This window comes from Ambystoma mexicanum, chromosome 3q (assembly GCF_040938575.1).
Source record: "Ambystoma mexicanum isolate Mex_15411 chromosome 3q, UKY_AmexF1_1, whole genome shotgun sequence".
Taxonomy (NCBI): Eukaryota; Metazoa; Chordata; class Amphibia; order Caudata; family Ambystomatidae; genus Ambystoma; species Ambystoma mexicanum.
In genome coordinates this window covers 595167563-595187778 of record NC_090926.1, presented here as the reverse complement: position 1 = coordinate 595187778, position 20216 = coordinate 595167563, and the positions used below count along the sequence as shown (strand labels likewise).

The following is a 20216-nucleotide window of genomic DNA, read 5'->3' as shown; positions in this document are numbered from 1 at the left end:
AATCTCCAGTTTCCTAAATTCAAGCTGCATTTTGATTTTCTCGATATGTAGAACCAGCTCAGCTAACATGTTAGACATAGGTAGGGGTGAGGTCAGTGGGTTGGAAGGTGGGTCAATAATCACGATAACATCATCATCTGCCTCACTTTATGCAAGATGAGTGTTAAGGGTTAAACATTGACCATTATTTTCGACATCATTTCTGAGATTAGGGGTTACAGGCCTACTGACAGATGTTTGGTAATCCAGCAGACCTTGAATTAACTGTTTTTTTTCCTTTAGTACGAAGACATTTTTCTTTACCTAATTCTTTCAGTTTTTCAACAGTAAGAAGGATAAGAGCTTCTGCCTTCTAGTTTTCCATTGTGGACATGTGTTTAGTAATTTACAGTATAGTAGCCTTGAGGATGGATTCTTTTAATACAACAGGAGTCCATGTAATCCAATCTACACACATCCCACCAGCTGCAACACCAGTGTTAAAGGAGTTTTCCTAAAGTCTCACTTGGAGGCAAGACTTTAGTATGCTATCCCAGTGGTTTGTCTGTACTGCTCATGGAACCTTGGTAGAGTGGCAGAGCAGTCATGCTCATAAGAGGAAGATGTGAGCTCTAGTTAAGTACACTGAACCTAGTTAGTAATTCCACTAGTTAGTAGGGTACCTGGTCGCTGCCCAGTCCACAGCAGCAGCACCCCCCCCCCCTGCACTGCCCTTGTGGGCCCCTACCTGGCGGCTGTGCATCCCACCTGTGGGATTCCCCTGCCTTAGCACTTATCCAGCAGTCCCTAGCCAGGACAGTTTTTTCTGAAGTGCAACTGAGGGCTTAGTAAAACCATTCAACTGAGACAGTACAAGACTCCACTCTTAGTATAAGGCTGTACCACCTGAGTATATCCACCGGTAGCGTATATGGAGCAGCCCGGCTTATTTTATGAGGGAGAGAGGGCTGTAGGGAAGTACACTGAACCTGTAGTACACCAAGGAGTCAATAAAAACGCTTACAACCAGAAGTATTATAAAAAAATAAAGGTTTATTTTAAGTACAAGTCGGCCACCTTATGTCTTTGGGTAAGTACTGGTCATAGTCTATTAGGGAGAATTCTCAGAAATGTGCTATGTCCTCTCTACCTTAGAGACCCCTAGCAACCTTGCTGGATTTTAGGACTTAATTTTTAACCTGGAGAGAATGAGATCCTTTTCCCACTCTCATATATTTTTTTGTATTATTTGAACTGTTTCTTTGTAAGTATGGAGTCTGACAAACTCCATAGGCATCATCTTTACATTGTGTCACACAGCTCCTTCAGTGCAGTGGCACAGGGAAGTCTTTCAAATTTTCCAAAGGTTTAAATACCTTCTCTTGGATAAAATCCAAGAGCAGTAAAGTGAAATTGACTTTACTTACATTTGTAACTTTGTAGATCCAGCACGCACTATCTTACAATAGGGTGCTGGAGGGGTTAATTGGTATCCCCTTTGTCTAGTTTCTCATGTAACATTTTTGTTACCCTTACCTCGATGAATGGCTGGTGGCAGTGGTTTACTTTGAACTACCGTGGTGTGCTTTTACCGTGGCCTGCGTTCGCAGCTGCAGTAGAGCACCCAAGGGTGCAATTTTTGTAAAAATGGCCCGCCCTTCTTTTTTCGTCATTTGTTTGTGGGAAGGTCCTCCTTAAGATTTACTCTGTGTGCCAAACAAGGTGAAGCCCGCCTCTGGCTCCAGGTTGACTGGCAGGGGTAGGAAGTGAGGGAGGTGCCTGTAACTCCCTCTGCTTAGTTTCCTACGAGACAGGAATGCACTCTTAGGTGATTGGCGGGCTGTCCGGCAAGGACAGCCACCCTGCTGGGTGACTGACACCTAGGCTGAAATGCATGGGAGAAACCTGAATAAAAGGTGAGGCTTTTTGGCGTGGAAGGCAGAGTCGACCACTGGATGAAGGAATCTGAGGAAGAACTTTGAAGAGACGGCTGCTGCAACTCCTGGAACATTGGTTTGCCCAATGAAGCCCGTCTGCTGTGCTGAAGCTCCAAATTCGCCTCGACTAGAGAAGCCCTGCAAGGACTTCTCCCCTTGAGTTGGTGGGACCAATCAACTCAAAAGTAAGCCACCTGGACATCCTCTCGAAGCTGGTTGCATTTCCACCGCAGTTGCTACTGGAAACTCCAGAGCCAGGGAGAGGAACACCAGTTTTTGTTTGTTGCTTTGAAGTTGGCCAAGAGCTCCAGGAAGATCCTCCGGACTCGCAGGAAGCAGGACTGACCGAGCCTGAGCCACCTCAACAGAGTGCTGGACCCCAGATGCAAGGAAAGCCCATCTCGACGTCCTCCCTCTTGTTCCCACCACTGAGGCCCAGGAACATAGGCTCTGCAGAGGTGCACAGGAACAGAAGCCAGCCAGAACTGTTTTGTTCTAACCAAAGGTACTGTACAGTCTAAGAGAACTTACCTCTTGTGTAGCATCACTTGTTCTCAGTTGAGACTTGTCTTGGTTACTTCTGTGAATTTGCTAACAGCTTCTTTACCTCACAAGCCTAAACAGCTTGTGGCCCTACTTTGATTTCTTCTTTTCTACAAAGACTTCTAAAACATTGTGTAAGACTTTTACCTACCTCCTAAGAAGTGCTTCAGCTCACCTAGACTTTTGTCTAATTGAATTTGGCCTGGCCTGGCTCCCTGAATGATTCTTCTTCCCTCTGACTTTGTGTTTGGTCTTCCTTCCAGGAAGGGGTTAACTTACTTTGCATTGGGGCGTTTCAAAAGTACTTACCTGCTTCAGAATATTTGTGAGATCTCTTGTTTTGTTCTAATAACCTTTTTCTTTAATATACTCTTAAGTCTGGTTCTAAACGCAACAGTGATATATTAATGTCCACAGTGCCCTAGTTATTTAAGTCACCTGAGGGTGGAGGAAGTATCTCCGAGCCATCCCAAAGGGGTACTTACTGATTTAGGAACATTGAGTGTATTTTGGAGTGTATTTGTGTGTTACTATCTTATTGCCCCTTCTGAAGAAGGCTTACTCAAACTGTTAAATCATTTTTTTAATTAAGAAACCTTGTGTGTGAGAGTTTATTTGAATACTTGTCACTGTTAACTCCCCTACAGCACACATTGACCCCTCTTGAGATAAACCTGGCTGCTCAATCACGCTAACAACCTGTGTAGTACAGACTTCTACCAAAGGTTGGCTTCCTATTGCCCGGAGGTCAAGGTGGTTGTTGTGCACCCAAAGGGTACTGCTCCGAATCTTGCCAAACAGAGTCATACACACATTCATAAAAACACACCACAGTGCTTGAAGGTAGACAGACCAAAGCATAAAACCTTCTTCAGAATACTTAACAGTAATTCTAGGGAAGTCAAACCTCTTCATACACATTCAGTATAGGTCACGCCTGTTCTTGTGGCGTAAAAGCATAAGTGACTTTTGGAATACTTTCTGTAATTCAAGGGTAGTAGACCCTGTCAGTTATGCAGTGACACTCAGCAAAGAAATCACACAATCAACCAATTTGCAAATATACTTTTCTGACTAGTGGAACACACTATCCAGGAAAAGTAGAAACCTATAACTATTATTCAGGATAACACACAGTAATACTAGGTGAGTAAAACCTATATACTTTTTAAAGGAGCTACCAGCAACTTAAAAGTATCACTCTAAGACTGTTTTAGCAACTGTATAAAGCAAACCAGGGAAAACAAAACCCAATGTTACACTTTATGAATGACTGTTCAACAAGTAAGTAGTACACTTTAAAGTTTGAGTCCAGGGACTTCAGAGAAGACACCCCAGGAGGATTCCAGCAGGGGCCTCGATGAACTGAATGAGAGGACTCCAAATCACAAGAACACCCCAAAGCTTTACAGAAATTACACCGGCTTAACGTAAGTAAATAGCCCAACCAACACAGTACCTTAGCACGGAAGAAGAGTTCCAGCAAGAAGACATCATGATCTGCAGCCAAAACCCTGGTCGTTAAATTCCTTTATCATGAAGACAGGACACTGGAAGGACTTTTGGAGCAGTGATCACAGGGCTGGCTCTAGGCAATAGTATATTTGCATGGTTTACATGGCACAGAAGAGGTGGCAACGGGGGAGACTTCAGGCTCTGCAGTCAAAAACCCGGTCACTGAATTCCTTGTCATGATGACTGAAGACAGGACCTTTGAAGGACTTTTGAAGCAAGGATCAAAGGGGAAGGCTCCAGGCAAGAGTTTCTTCGCGGCTTGGTGGATTGTGGTACCCTTTTCAGGAGCCAGAAGAAGACTGAATATGGCTAGTTGGATCTTGTCGTTTGCAAGGTCCGGCACTCTGGTGAGGGGACTTTTCAGACTTGATTCATGTCCCTGGGGTGTCCAGCAGGATGCCCGCTAAGTTTCAGCAAGATTCGCAATTCAGAAGACTGCATCGCACAGTGGCTCGAGGTCAAAAGGTATTGGGGTATTGCAGCCTCGCAAGGTTGCACCACGACTTGGGATGGCTCCAAATGCAGGTCTTTGAGTCTAGTGAATCCCACCAGACTCTGGGTAGGGGTCTTCATTTTCGGAGTCCCCCTGTAGATTGGAAGGAAGGGTAACAGCAGGTTCCTGTTAGACAGCAGGCTCTCTGGTCGCTGGTAATCGTCTGTTACTTTTTCTTCATCTCCCTCTTCGGATTTGGTTCCAGTGATAGACTACCTCTTCAGCTTCCAAGATCAGACTTTTATGTCAGAACCCAGCCAATCAAACAGCCGTGCAACATTCAAACTTGAGGGGTTGGCAGTCCTTTCAGGAAAACCAGCCTCCCAGTTTGAACTGGATTCTCGCAGTCCGACTGGAACACAAAGGGCTGCAGCATTTTGTACTTGCTTTCTGCCTTCAGACACTCTGGAGCCTGGGCGGGCTATACCAAGGTCTTCCGCAGAAGATAAAATTGATACACAGGATTTTCCCACCTTGGAGGTTAGGGGGAAGGAACTAGAAAATTACAACAAACACTGAAATGGCGTAAAAAGAAGACTGGAGCCATTTTGGTAATAAGAGCACCAATGGGTGCCTTTACTGGGGCTGTGGAACAGCCCGCAGTAAGGGTCACCAAATTAGTTAAAAGGTTCACTGCCACCAGCCATTAAAGATAAGCTTGTCCCTGTAAGACACATGTTACAATGTATCCCCTTTTAACCATATCTCCCCAGCACTCCACATAAGGGGGGGGCTGCTGGTCTCACCTACTAAAATGTATGAGGGATCCAAAGATCCTTTCTACCCTTGGGAACTGTAGTTCTCACAAGGTTATCCAGAGAAATTAAAAAGAGGAGCCCCCAGGGCCACCCAGCAACAATAAGCAGTATGTGCCAAAAGTTGTCATAGAGGACAACATTAAAAGATTCTTAAAAATGACACCCATAAATAGAGTAAAAGATTTTGGGAGTGTGCAAAAAGGTTCCCACTCACTGAGGTATAGGGAAAAATAAAGGTTCTGGGGTTGACACAGGTCGGGAAGATGGATAATTACTAAAAAAAATCTTACCTAACACACCTCATCTTTAATTCTGGGAAAACGGAAATCCTACTCTGCGGGAAAACAGCGTGCCTTCCATAGCCTATTCCCTGGCCTCACTCCCTAGGCCCGCCTCCCCCCCCCCCCCCCCCCCCCCCCGACAACATCCACCTCAAAAAACCTTGGATGCACACTGGACACAGATTTATCCCTCGTCCAAAACCTAAACTCTGTATCCAAAACCTGCTTCTTCCACCTACCCACAGGCATATCCTCCCATAGCTCACCTATCCTCACCTTTTCTCTGCGTCATCTCCATCATCCTCTCCCGCTTATACTATGCAAACAGCCTTTATCTAGGCACACCAGTGTTTCAGCTAAGGAAAATGCAAAGATTCTAAAACGCTGTGTTGGGTAAGATTTTAACTTTGAATCTAAATCTCCCTCCGTTGTGATACCACCAGAACATTTTGCTGGACTTGTAGATTATTTATCTCTTTACCTCAGTGAGTGGGAACCATTTTCTACACTCAGATTCTTTTACTCTTTTTATGGGTGTCATTTGTAAGACTCTCCATAGTGTCCTTTTAATTTGATCCTCTTTGCCAGCTTTTTGGTATATACTTCCACTGGCTAACCTTGCAAGAACTACAGTTCCCAAGGGTAGAAAGGATATTTGTATCCCTTCTGCATTTTGTTAGGTGAAAACCAGCACCCCCCATCGTATGTGGAGTGCTGGGGAGATGCCATGTATCCCCTTTTTCACTAGCACTGTAACAATTCTGTTACAGGGGGACAAGCTTACCTTTATGGCTGCTGGCAGTGAACCTTTTTACTATTTCGGTGCACCTTTACCGGAGTATGTTTCCACAGCTGCAGTAATGGCACCCAAGGGTGCCCATTTAACCAAAATGGCCAGGTCTTCTTCTTTTGCCATTTCAGTGCTTGTCCCTTCTCAGTTCTTCCCCCTGATCTCCAAGGCGGGAAAGTCGTTTGTGTTCATTTTATCTTCGTTGGGAGACCTAGGTCAAGCAGGCCATGCTCCAGGAAGCAAGGGAGGAGTCCGAAACTCTGCACCCCTTTGTCTTCCAACCTGACTGCGAGAATCCAGTTCCAACTAGGAGGCTTTGAATGTTGCACGCCTGTTTGATTGACTGGGTTCCTGCATTAAAGTTTGATCCTAGAAGCTGAAGAGGTAGTTGTTGTAAGAATTAGTGCAGTCCAACTGGTGTGGGACTACACAAGACTCATCTCTTGGTATTAGGTAAACCACCTTTTAGTACGGTCTTTATCAAGGCTGTACATTCATCACAAAATAATATGTTCATATATTAAAATAAGAAACCATGGGCAAAAAAGAAAACCTCCCAAACATAATAAAGAACATGAGAAAAAAGAATAACATACCAGTGTTCAGTAAATGGTTGAAGCCAGTGAGAAAGAACAATAATGATCCAAAATAAAACAGAAGGAAAATCAAAATTAGTATGAGCTAGTTGTGCATCATTGTTGTAAAAAAGAGAAAAAGAAAAGTGTGGTTTTCACTTATAGTGATAATGTGCATGTGGGAAGTTGCAACATACCGTGGGTCCAGAGTCGTGAAGAACAGATTTGTATATGAAGCAAGAAATGTGTTGCCTTAAACAATGATAAGACCCTTAATAGTGTATACAAACGGATAGCTGTCTCAATTAAAGTAAACAAATTATTGAAAATGTAAGTGTGGTAAATTTAAAGTAAATGCGCAAAGCAATGGTAATAATGAGACTATAATGATTTACCCCCCACATCACTCCACATAGGGTGGTGTGTGCTGGATCCATAAAAGTAAAGTTAAGTAAAACAGGGGTCATCTTACTATTCTTGGGAACAGTATTTCACCCAAGAAAATGTAGTAAAATAGTGGCACTGCACAAAAAGGTGCTGTGTGTCGCAATGCAAAAGCAGATGCCTATGGAGTTTACCAGACTCCATAAAACAGTGAAACACAGAAAATCATAGTCCAGAAAACACATGAGAGAGAGAGTGAGAAAAAAGTCTCTCAGGTGAACTGAGGCACGCTCAGCCTTTTAAGGCGAGGTAACAATACTGCGAGATGAATGGGGATGCAGAAGTTACTCAAACATCAATAATCGAAACTAACTCAGGTAGTTGGCAAAAAGATTGACTGTTTTAATAGCAATTATCTAAAACCGGGAGTACAACGGACCTCCGCCCGATCTTCTCACTCAATGCATTTTTAAAAAAAGCTTGCTTTTTATAACCAAAACTTGTCATAGGTGACCTCAACCTTTGTATTTGCTAACGTCATCCTACGTGGCAAACTACAAAAACCTAGTGGAAATTATGATAGGCTTACAGGAACATCTAAGTATACGTTCCATACTAGTCAGAGAAAGTGATAAGCTCCTTTAATATCAGGTGGGGCAAGGAAGCCCTCCCCTTAAACAGGTCACTATGAATGTCACTAAATACACAACGTCCCATTGGTCACACAAACAATAGGACCCTTCATTATGCGGCCCCCTACCATTGGTTGGCACTCTAACATCCGTCAGTACTCTTCCACCTAAGTTGGCAGCACGTAGGTTAGACTTCCAGGTGCTGGTGAGCTGGTCATAAACATAGCTTCCCACCAATTAGCATCATCCTCTATCATCACCTCAGTGGTCTGCTGTCAGTTAGGGCTTTGAACTCGGTCTTCAGAGTGTTCTTTGCTCTGGAGAACTCAGGGGAGTGAAGGCACGCCCTGCCTCCATGCGTAGGTGAGGTTTGTCATGTTTGTCTAACTTCATCCTTCCACGTGACTAAAGAACACAATCGAGCTCTAGTGTATTTAATATACTATTGTTTAATAGACCTCTGATGTCTTCTTGTTGTTGTTCATGCCTCCTGAACAGGAGTTTTGTTCTTTCACACAATTGTAACTAATGTCTGCTCATCCCAGCCCTGAACGGCCTTGGCTTTTTGGTGCTCATACAGCCTTGCCCTTTTGAGATTCACTCCTGTTAATTCAATTTGCTTTTCTAACTGCGACACACTGGAAAGGCCTTCTTTTTCTAGTCCAGCTCTGCTATAACACGTAGTAGACATCCATTCTTTACTCACTTCTATATATGTATACGTTGGTGCTTGCCGCAATCTATTCACTACTTAGCTAGCCTCAAGAATACTTCATCTGCTTGCATTTCCTTGCATATGTACACATAAAATGACTTGATATCTTCATCGTTTCTGTAGCATACGTTTCTTCATCTTGAGCCTAAGATATCACTTATCTTTGATACTTTCTTGGTGCCTTATAGAATATCTTCATTCTCTTGCCTCTACATGTCTTCTATGTGCCTCAGTTCGGCTTTTGTGACGTCAGCAATCTTCTCTTCCTGACATTTGCTCTGCTTCTTCTGGGATTTCATTCAAATGTCCATCATACTGTCTCGTATGCAGGTATGGCTTTCAAAATGGGACTCTTGTTTCAAGAATTCTCTTGGGTAGCTGTATTTGCAATGGTACTGCTTGTGTTTAACACTCTGGTTCCCAACATAGAGGCAATATTGGCGAGATGGTTGAGGTGGGGGCACTTGTGTCATTCTCTACACAGGAGTAAAAATTAAAAATCTGAGTCCAGCAAAAGTGCTGGAGGTCTCTAAGGTTAAAAGGAATTGGCAGAGAAATGAAAAATCTCCTTAACAGTAGTCGACCTCTTCAGAATCCAAAGAGGAAGATGAAGAAACCGCAGCCGAGATGTTTTCCAGCGACTGGAAAGCCTGCTGAGTAACCAGAGACTGCTGTTACCCTTCCTTCCATGCGAGCTGGGGACTCCGAAAACGGCGACCCTGACCCTGAGCTTCGTGAGAATCACTAGACTCAATAAGACCTGCATTTTGAGCCATCCCACAATGTGCTGCGACCGTGCCGTGGTACAATACATCAATACCCTGGGACCTCAAGCCATTGTGCGGTGCACAGTCTTCTGAATTTCGAATCAAACTAAAACTTTGGTGGCATCCTGCTGGACATCAAGGACTCGCTTCACCATAGTGCTGGACCAGATTAGCGACGAGAATCCAACCGGCGATATTTAGTTGTCTTCTGGCTCCTGAAAAGGGCGCCAAAACCCCAGAGCCACATCTGGTCATGAAGAAACGCTTGTCTGGATCCTTCACCGTTGATCCTTGCTGCAAAACCCCTTCAAGAGTTCTGTCTTCCATCATCATGATAAAGGAATCCATCAACCAGGTTTTTGGCCGCAGATCCAAGTCTTCCTGCTGCCACTCTTTTTCTGTGCTGAGGTACTGTGTTGGCTGAGGTATCTACTCACCTTAATCCTGTGTGATTTCTGTAAAGCTTTTGGGGTGTTTTCTGTGATTGGGAGTCTTCTCATACAGTTCACAGAGGGCCACTACTGGAATCCTCCTATGGTGTCTTCTCTCAAGTCCCTGGACCCTAGCTAACACTAAAGTGAAATACTCCCTTGTTTGAACAGTCTTCATCAGGAACTCTGACTTTCCCTGCAACTGAACCCTATCTCACCCTGCCTACAGCTGGCACCTAGACCACTAGGGTCCCTCTTCTGCCTCAGAGAGAACTCATGCAATAGAATAGGGAAGGACTAGTTAAGAAAAGGATTCTGTCTAAAGGTTTACTTTTGAAACGGTTGTTTGATGAAGTGTCACTCTGAGAATGAGCAGTTATAAAAGTTCTAACTTACCTTGAATGTGTTCTGTTCTGAAAAGTATTTGAAAGGTTATTTTACTCGCCTGTGATTTGGTTCTGCCTCTTCCCAAAAGTAATGCTTTTGGCTTCACTTTACTATTTCTTTTAGGATAAATATAAACTTATACCAACCGGGTCTTGCTTCCCCTGGCCTGCTGTATAGCCTGTCTAGAATAAGTCTGCCTGGGTTTTACTTAACTTGAATAGCTGTGTGCAATTCTTAATAAGTGTATTTGTAGATTTTACTTACCTTGGTCTGCCTTGCGCCACCCTAAAATAAGTAGAGTTCTTGCTTACCTTAGTCTGTGTTCTACTGATCTGAAAAGCTACTGTATTTGTATATTACACCGAAAGGTCTTACTCACCTGGTATAACTGTGTTATCCTGAATGTAGTTATAGGTTTATACTATTTCTTGAATTTTCATTTCACCATGCCAAAGGGTATCCTGGTAACAGGGTTGGTTTAGTAAGTGATTCCTTAACTGAGTGTCACTGCATGACTGACCCGGTGTCCTACCCTTGCCTTACTGTACATTTATTTAAAAGTAACTGATTTTACTCTCAATGAATAGGTGTGTCCAATACTAAATGTATTTGATAAGGTCTGACTTCCCAAGAAATAATATTAATTCTTTCTGAACAGGGTGTATGCTTTGGTCTGTATACTTTGAAGCATTGTGTTGTGTTTTTATCATGTGTTTATTTCTCTATGACAAAGTACTTACCACAAGACTTGACTTGACCTAATTGTATTCATAATAAACCTTTATTTTTTTTTATAATACTCCTGGTTGTAATTTTTTCTGTTTAACCCTTGGTATGCTGCAAGTTCTTTGTACCTTCCTACAGCCCTCTCTCCCTCCTAAAATACGCCTGGCTGCTCTGTCTACGCTACCAAATACTCCGGGGGTACAGCCTGATACTAAGACTGGAGTTGTGTACTGTCAGTTGTATAGTCTTACTAAGCTCTTAGTTGGACTTCGGAAAAACTGTCCTAACACGCTGCGGCCTACCTGCTCAGCAGCCACTTGAGAGCACATCAGCCCTACACTAGGAGTCCTCCATTGGCTCCCTGTTGGTCGACACAGTACCTTTTAAAGCCATTTGCATCACTTACTGTGCCATCCAAGACAATCACACTCGCTACCACCCCTCAAGGACACTCATCCGGCACAGCATCTCTCCTAGTTGTCCCACACTACAACTGCACCAGACTGTGCGGATCCTCTTTCTCCGTCCAAGCGCCGATCATCTGGAACTCTCTGCCCCTTCACATCCGCAACATTGATAACTCGCACTCTATACTGTTGAAACGCGCACAAACCCAAACCTGACAACACACCTATCCCACCAAACCTTTGACACCAACCCCCCACTCCCAGATGATCGTACATCACTCCCCGTCCCTCAGGGCACCTCTCCCATTGCTCAGGCTCTCAATCTAGAGAGACAACAACTGGTGAGACCAACCAATCGTTGGACCTAAGAAAATGGCATTGATGATGAACTCTTTCAGAGTTTAAGGTATGTATACCTTGCACCACGTCTGTGTACACAGGCCGCAGGCATGGCCACCCACCCATCCATGCACTATGGAATGCAGCTCTGGCTATGCAAATCCGATCTTGCAGCTCACATAGCTGTTGTAACAAACCCCTGAAGTACCTCAACACCTTTGATGTTAAAATCATGCGACAACCTACGCAAAATGGAGGTCTAACTGGGGACACATCGAGGCACCGGCACTAGCACTCTATCCTAAACTACCAACACCACCCACTGTCTAGACTCTCCGACACATGGTCTTCGGTCACTGAGGGCATTCCAACCCCAAAGCGCATTGAGGCCATGCAAATGGGCAAAAGGTGCTATATAAATGACGAATACAATACTTGAGCTGAACTTCAGAGTCGACCACTGGACTGAAGATCCAAAGACGAATTAGAAGGATGGCATCCCAGCAACTTCCAAGTGACTGCCAGAGCTGCTGAGGGAATGCTGAAGACCAGACCCCAAATTCTGAGCGACAGGAAAGATTCTGTAGATGACTTCCTCCAGTAGAGTGGTGGGGCCAACCAGTCTGAAGACAACCTACATTTTGCACCTTCGCACAAAGAGCTGGGACCCTCTTGGGCTGCAAACTCACAATACCCTGGGACCTGTGCCGTTTTGCAGTGCAACATCATGTGAAGCACAGATCCGACTGAAACCTTGTGGACATCCTTCTAGGCCTGCAGTGACACTTTTCCACTCCTTGAAGTCCCCTCAACTGAGTCGTGGATCATGAACCGAAGAAAAGTCTCTTGGAGGATAACCATCGCTGAACCAAATCCTGTTAATGGCTTCAACGCACCAGTGTCCTGAAGATTCACTGCTGGGCGTCCCACTGCTCAAGTGCATCTGTTTGTTCCCTCCAAAATTCCTTCTTCAGCCATCCAGGCCAAGAAACCCAAACTGGGGACAACTGTCGCCTCACCCGGGGGACCAACCTGCTGCACCATTCATTGAAAAGGTACTGTTCCAAGCCTAGGTACTGTACTTGGTCTTATTGCATTGCTCTGGTGTTCTTGGAGGGCTGCAGTCCAGCTGTTACTTGCACCCACTCCAGGGCACCCTGAATCCCATTGGGGTAAACTGCCCCTTGGGCTTTTTATTGCTAGAACTGTTAGGTAGATTTTCATTGATTTGTCAAATCACCTTCACATGTGGGACCCCCAGCACTTTTTGCTGGACTTGTGGATTCTTTTTCTATGTTCTATGTTCCTGGGAACCTTTTGTCTTTTTTTATTTTTTATGGGTGTCTTTTCTCTGACTTTCCATAGTTTACTTTTGAATCTATACGTTTCTATAACTTTTTGGACATCTACATTTTATTATTGCAGTTGGGTTGCGCCTTGGGCTTCCCTTTTTATTTTCTCTTGACTTGCCTTGCAGAGCACCTGTTCTCAAGGCTAGCGAGGCATATGTATCCCCTCTACATTAAATATTGACACTAGCACACTCCACCTTATGTAGAGTGCTGGGGAGGTAAATGGTATCCCCTTTCTCTCTGCTCCTGTAATAGTTCTAGTGACAAGCTTACTATTATGGCAGGTGACAGTGACATACTTTACTGACGTTCTGTTCAATTTATACTTGCAGGCTTTCAAACCAGCCACAGTAATGCACAGAAGGGTCACCATTCTGCCAAAACGGCGACTTTGTTCTTTTGTCGCCATTTTTAGTGTGCTTGTCCTTTCTTGGTCCTTCGGCAGTCCTGGGTGGGGGAGCTTCTGGTTGTACTCTTGTCTTCGGCCAGAATCGTTTGTGTTGCCTGCCGAGGTTCCAGTGTCTGTGAAGGCAGAAAGTGAGGGTGGAGTCAAACTCGCTCACCTTTGTTTTCTAGTGTGCCTTAGAGATCCAGTAGACACTGGGGGGGTGCGGGGGGTTGGATCTCCTGATTGGATAGCCACCCCTCTGCCCCCTTTATGTGAACTGCAGGGAGAATTTGCAGAGGATGAGTGTGGGTTCCTTTTATATCTGGCCTGGGTCTGGAAGCTGAAGGGAAGTTGCCCACTGGAACAGAAGATCCAATGAAGAAGACTGCTGTAGCTACTTCCAGTGACCGTAGATACCTGCTGTGTAACCGCTGCCTGTGCTGACTCTTTCTTTGAAGCGACCCATGGACAGGTGGGACAAATCGGTCTTAAAACCTGCATTTCGAGCCACCCCATAATGAGCTGCATCATTCCTGGGCTGCAAACAACCAATACCCTGGGACCTCGAGGCTGGGTGCTGTGTATCGTCTTCTGGAAAATTAATCTCACTGAAACTTGTACTACTGCTGGACCACCAGAAACAAGATTCCGCTCCTTGAAGTCCTGTCACCAGAATGCTGGACTGAGAAAGCTAGCCAAATTGATCAGACAACCATTCTTCATGTGATCTCTTGAAAGGGGCGCCAAATCCACAGAGCTGCGAGAAACTAAAATTAATCCTTTCCTGGGAACCTTTCCACCCAACTGCTGCAGAGAAATCCTGTCCATTGTCCTTTCTTTTGTCTGGAGACCAAGAATCCAGTGACCGGGTCCTGCAGCTGCTGTATCGTGAGGGCATCCGCCTGCATAATCTTCATTGCTGAGGTACTGTGAGACCCGAGATGAAACGTAGAGGCTCATTCTGTCGCTCCTGTGTAGCTGGGTGGGGGGGGTTAATTTGTGTAGTTGGAAGTTTGCCCATCCATGTTCACCAAGGCCTAACGCTGGAACGCATTCAGGAAGCCTTCTACGAAGTCCCTGAACACTTTTACCCACAAAACAATTACTTAATTGCTACAGATGAATTACACAGGAACACTTGCCTTTTCTGTCGTTTGTGCCTGCCTTTTTGACCTCCAATTTGACCCTGAAAGAGACTCAACTAAATAGGGAAGGGCTCCTAAAGCCTAGGCTCTGTGAAGAGGTTAAATAACTTGCCTTGTGTTGGTGTTTCTGTCATAAGGATCTGAAACAGTTATTACTTCTCTTTGAATCACATACTGTCATTCTGAAAAGTATTTCAAAGTTATTACTAACCTTAGAGTTGCATTCCGCCCCTCTGAAAAGTAATTATAAAATTCTTACTTACCTAGGAATTGTATCCACTATTCCAAACCGTATCACAAGTGCAACTGTATTATGCCTGGAACAGAATAAGTAACAACGTTCTTACTCACCTTTTTGTATCAGACTGCTGTTCTGAAACATATTAGGTTATTATTCCCCTTTCAGTTGCATTCTGCCCCTCTGAAAAGGAATTACTAAGTTCTAATTTATCTTGGGAATTGTCTACTATTCCAGAAAGTATAACAAATGTGACTTTACTAGGCCTGAAACAGAAAGTTACAATTGCTACAAAAGTTATTACTAACCTTTGAATTACATACTGTCGTTCTTGAAAGTATTACAATGTTTACTACATAGTGGTTTTTACTTAGCTTGAATTTCCTACTGCCATTCTATAATTCTTTTAAACTGTGGTTTACTTACCAGAAGTATTGTATTGGTTTTATATTGCGTTTTATGCTATGATAGTACTTACCTTCTAAATAATTCTCTTTGCCAATGTATATTGTTAGGTCAGAATTGGTGCAGTCCAACTGGTGTGGGACTACACAAGACTCATCTCTTGGTATTGAGTAACCCTCCTTTTAATATATGCCTGTACTACAGATGTTGATAGTGTGACTGAGCAGCCAGGCTCATCTTAAGAGGGGTAATGTGAGCTGTAGAGCAGTACAATGAAATAAGTAAATACAAGTATCCAATTAAACACTTACACACTTAAAGTTATCTAATACATTATTTATATACAAAGCTATTTAAAGCATTCTTTAAAACGCATAATTAGCTGTAACATTCATTCCAGGCTAGGATTCAATTAAAAAAGTGAACAATAAAGCAGGTGAGTAATTCATTCACATGTTACACATATTCCACCACCTGGAGGTGACATCATTTGAAGTCTGTATAGAATTTATATAGTATCACCTTTGCATTATTGAGTTTTCAAGGAAGGAAATGTTAGGGTTAGATCAGAATAGACTGATAGGTCATTAGAACAGTAAGATTCTCCCTAAGGGATGCAAGCAGTCTATTATCCTAGCATTAAAGTGTTCAACATTTCAAACTTGTAAGGGAACGAGCACTGCCAAAGGCAATAGGTTCAGAAGGAGGTCTTTATGGAGCCGGACAGCCAAAGTCAATGGTCCGAGTCAAAGTTCTGATGCTCTTCTTCTTAGAAAACTGTTCTTAACTAGTCTTTGTTCAAAATAGAAATCACAGCAACTCAAGGAGTCATCTTTAGAAAGCACGAGCTGTAAGGCCAATACAGGTAAATTGAGGTCAACTTAGTGTAGGGTTAAATCACACTCCCAAAGATGGGAAGCACCCCCAATGGCAAAAGGATAATGTATTCCAAGCCCCACAGTACCTTTCAAATGAAATTGTTCCAGCTGGTTGCCTTCACGATGCAATTCAATAGACCCTTGTTCCTGGTCCTTGTTTGTGGTGACGAAAGGGAGGACGTCTGGTGGGTTCCTGTGGCAGCACTGGATAGAGAGGGGCTCGGCAGCAATGGATTTCCCGCCCTTCAGCGGCTCTTTGTGGTTTTGGAGCCTTTTTCTTAGCGCCAAAAAGGAATGAAAAGTTCTGGTTAGGATTTCCTGGATTCCTCAGTCCTGGACTCAGGTGAGGGGTCTTTGGATGTGGATTTCATGCTTCTGTAGGGCCCTCTGGATGCTCACGAAGATCTGGCCGTATTCGGACTTTGGAAGACAATGCACTCAATAGTGCTTGAGGTAACCTGGGTATTGGGCTTCTGCAGCCGTGGAAAATAGCAGGAAGTCGGTGGGAGGGGTGGGGGGTTGTGCCAAAATAGTTTGTCTTGAAGCTAGTTCGTCCCACCAGACTAAGGGAGGAAGTCGTCCTTTACGGGTCTTCCCTGTCGATTCGAAACCTGGGTCAGGACAGCTGCAGGGCTTCACTGGCCACTTTGCAGTCCAGGAAGGTGCTGCTGGCATCTTCTCTCGTCTGCTGCTTCGGATGTCCTCCAGTGGTTGACTCTGCTTAGTCCCAAAAACCTTGCTTTTTATGCAAGTTCCCATTCATTCACACCCCTAGACTGTCAATTGCACAGCAAGGTGGCTGTCCTTCAGGACAGCCAGCCGGCCAATTGGAACTGGTTTCACTCAGGCACACCGAGAGACAAAAGTCAAGTCAGGGAAGTTTTGGGACCCTCCCTCCCTTCTTGCCTTTCCAGACACACTGGAGCCTGGGCGGGATTCAGGGCTGAAGCCTGCCAAAGGTAAACCACACAAAGGACTCAAACCTGATGCAAACAGTAAAATCCCAGAAGAAACTAACAAGAAATGTCAAAAAATAGACTGGGGCTAATTGGGGAAAATTGTCACCCTTAGGTGCACCACTGCAGCTGAGGTAACAGACTGCATATACGTGTCGCTAGGTAGTAAAAAAGAAACCACAGCCACCAGCCATTCAATTGAGTTAGTGTAACAACATGTTACAAGAGGAATGAATGAAAAGAATTACTATGCAACTCTTTCCCCTTCCCCCTCAGAATACTCCTGCCCCCCCCCTTCCGTCCCCAGCACTCCGCATAGGGTGGTGTGTGCTGCACCCACACAGTAAAGGCAAGTAAGGCGGGGGTCATATTACTATTCTTGTGAGCAGTAGTTCACCCAAGAAAATGTAGTTAAACATTCAGAGAAGCCCTAGGGACTTCTCAGTGGCGCTGCACAAAAGGTGCTGTCACATTACAAAAGCAGAGGCCTATAGAGTTTACCAGACTCCATAAAACAGTAAAGAACATAGGAAATCATAGTCGGGAAAACACATCCGTGAGTGAGAAAAAGATCCCACTCGCTCAGGAGTAAAAATTAAAAAGCCCTGAGTCTAGCAAAAGAGCTGGGGTCTCTAAGGTTAAAGGGAATTGGCACAGACATAAACATTCTCCCTAACATATAAATACAAAAATAAACAAATACATTATTATTATTTTTACATGTGTGTAAGTGTTTCTTTGGACCATATGTAAGCTACAAGTTCTTTGTACCTTACTACAGCCATCTCTCCCCGATCAACCTTGCTCCTCTGCCTATGCTAACTACCACTATTGAGTGGTACAGACTTTTACTAAAGTTCTTTGGGTGGACTTTAGAACAATATCCAACACTTATTATAGCACAATGGGCATAGCATGCATCTAAGTTCTCAGTTCCTGTCTTTCCTTTGACCTCCATAATCTGTTACCTTTGCCCACTTCGTAGCACCACATATGGTTGGTATCTAATCTTGCGCTGTATTATTTTTTTTAATTTTTTTTTTTTTTAATTTTTTTTTTTTTTACAGGAGCTGCGTGAGCAAGGTGAGGGCAAGAAGAAACGGCCACGGGAGGAGACGGCAGAAGATGCAGAAGGTTCACTTGGTGTCCGTAAGAAGGTGGCTGGTGGGAAATTTAAGAGGAAAGTTCACTAGCAAGAGGCAGCCAAGGCTGTCACCATATGGACAAAACCCTTCTTCCCCAAACACTGGGTCGCGTGACATCACCTCCCGAAAACTCAACAAGATCAATGCACAAATGCAATCTTTGTTGCAGCCTTTGTGCCCTGCAGCCACGCCAGCTTTAGAGGTCCTGCCAAATGATCATTGAACCCAGTGCCATCATGGCACTCACTCAGTCCCTTGACAACCATGCAGTGAGTGGTCCATTACTTCATGAGCATTGCATATGACATTCTAGCAACAACTCTGAAGCACACAAAATATATCCAGAATCTGACTTTCAACTTAATTTCTAATATTTTTTTGTAAATAGTTGAATATTTCTACAAAATGCCTCATCACAAGAACAGATTTTCCAGAAGAAAAGACCATTGTTTTTGACAAGCATTTACCAAGAAAGCTGTGGTCTCTGCTTTCACAGTTAACATTTCATACATTTGCAACTGCTGCTCAAATTAAAGATGCGACAAACTGTGATGCTTGCCTCCTTCCATTTATTATAGTCTGTTTTAGTCCACAAATAAAATATAATATTTACCTTTTGTCTTGTTGCTCGCACAGGTTCTCTATGGGCTGAACTCATTGGTAAAGTACAATCGGGCAAGGTGTTTCTGCATGTCTCCACAGGTGTAAATAGAAGTGAAAGTATTGTATAAAAATCAATGCATTACATTAACTGCTTTGGTGATCCAGCTGCAAGTACTTATGCTCTGGTTACCATGGAAATTAAACATTTAAAACTGCTTTGTTTTATGTTGCACTATTCCATGCTAATTGATAAGTTTGCTTTGTATATCATTCTAAGTTGTTTGCAGAGTGAGAGAAAAGGGTAGTAGTACGTTAAGGGAAAGGTGATTGCAAAGAATAAAAAGGAGAATATCTGATGAGCATGCCTAAATTAAATGGATACATTATTGATTGCACAGAGGAACGTGGTATTTCATCAAGCTGTGAAAAAATAAGGTTTGTAGATTCCTGTGGCAGGCTATCATCAAAGTAAGGCTGCATCTCAGCAGGGAGTGGATTGCAGATCTCGACTAATGCTCATGTGAAGGACTATTAAAGAACCTGTTATCACTACATTTCTGTGTTTCTATGCTTAGGCATGGTGCTTCTAATTGATTTTGTGAGTCTCCTTATATTAGTACGATTGACATGTTGTATCTAGGAGACCTTTTGCAAAACTGTTTGTGGTGGAAGGTTCTTGCGCAAATGATTAGTCAGACTGCACATTACGCCCAGTGCTAATATTGGTAAGAAGGCATATGGAGGAAATGGACTTTACATTTTCTTGAGTGCTTGGCATGACTATTTTGTTAACCAGTTAGTAATCAAAATATTTGACCTTAATAGGAGGCAGCTATCAAATGTTAGTTCGTCCTGCCATACAAGATCCCGTTTTATTGTGATTTTGGCAGTTCAAGCAAGACATTGGGGTATTAGGTAGGGTAAGCAGAAGTAGGTTTGTGGACACCTGTCTTAACCAGCAACATTACCATCTGCTACATGTAAAGATTGAATAGCATGGTAGTCAGTATGGATCGCTAAAGAACTCCTCAACCTTTACAGCATCAGAAGTGGTATTGCCAATCTTGATCAATGCGATTGGTCAAGAAAGACGCAAAAAAGCCATGCACAATTTTTGTTTGATCCTCCTAGCGTTTATTCTGCCTTTTGGCGTTGTGTAATGCATTGGAGAGAGAATGTGCTATGAGGAGACATGCTATCCTGATCAAGATTGTAGCTGACATTTGCTGTATTTTTGATCATATTCGTTTCAGTGAATGGGTAGACCCTGAATGATGGCAAAATGTGTACTCTTTAATGGATTTTGACAATTGAAGCACAAGGCATGTTTTTATTGGTTTACCCTGTTATAGGGGGCTATTTACTGGTCATTGGTTCGTCCAAGGTTCTGGATGTGTATTTCTTGCTACATGATCAATTTCAGTGCCTCAAGTAAAATACATTTAGC

The 20216-nt window shown here is 43.6% G+C and overlaps 1 protein-coding gene across 1 annotated transcript in view; it reads left to right on the top strand.

Annotated features, from left to right (window-relative positions):
- Positions 1–18783, top strand: part of DDX47 (DEAD-box helicase 47) — a 413891-nt gene extending 395108 nt beyond the window's left edge. Inside the window, exon 12 of the mRNA XM_069654450.1 lies at positions 18089–18783. Within this exon, the coding sequence (XP_069510551.1) occupies positions 18089–18214 (126 nt within the window). The 3' untranslated portion in view covers positions 18215–18783. The remainder of the gene's footprint in view (positions 1–18088) is intronic.
- Positions 18784–20216: the final 1433 nt, after the last annotated feature.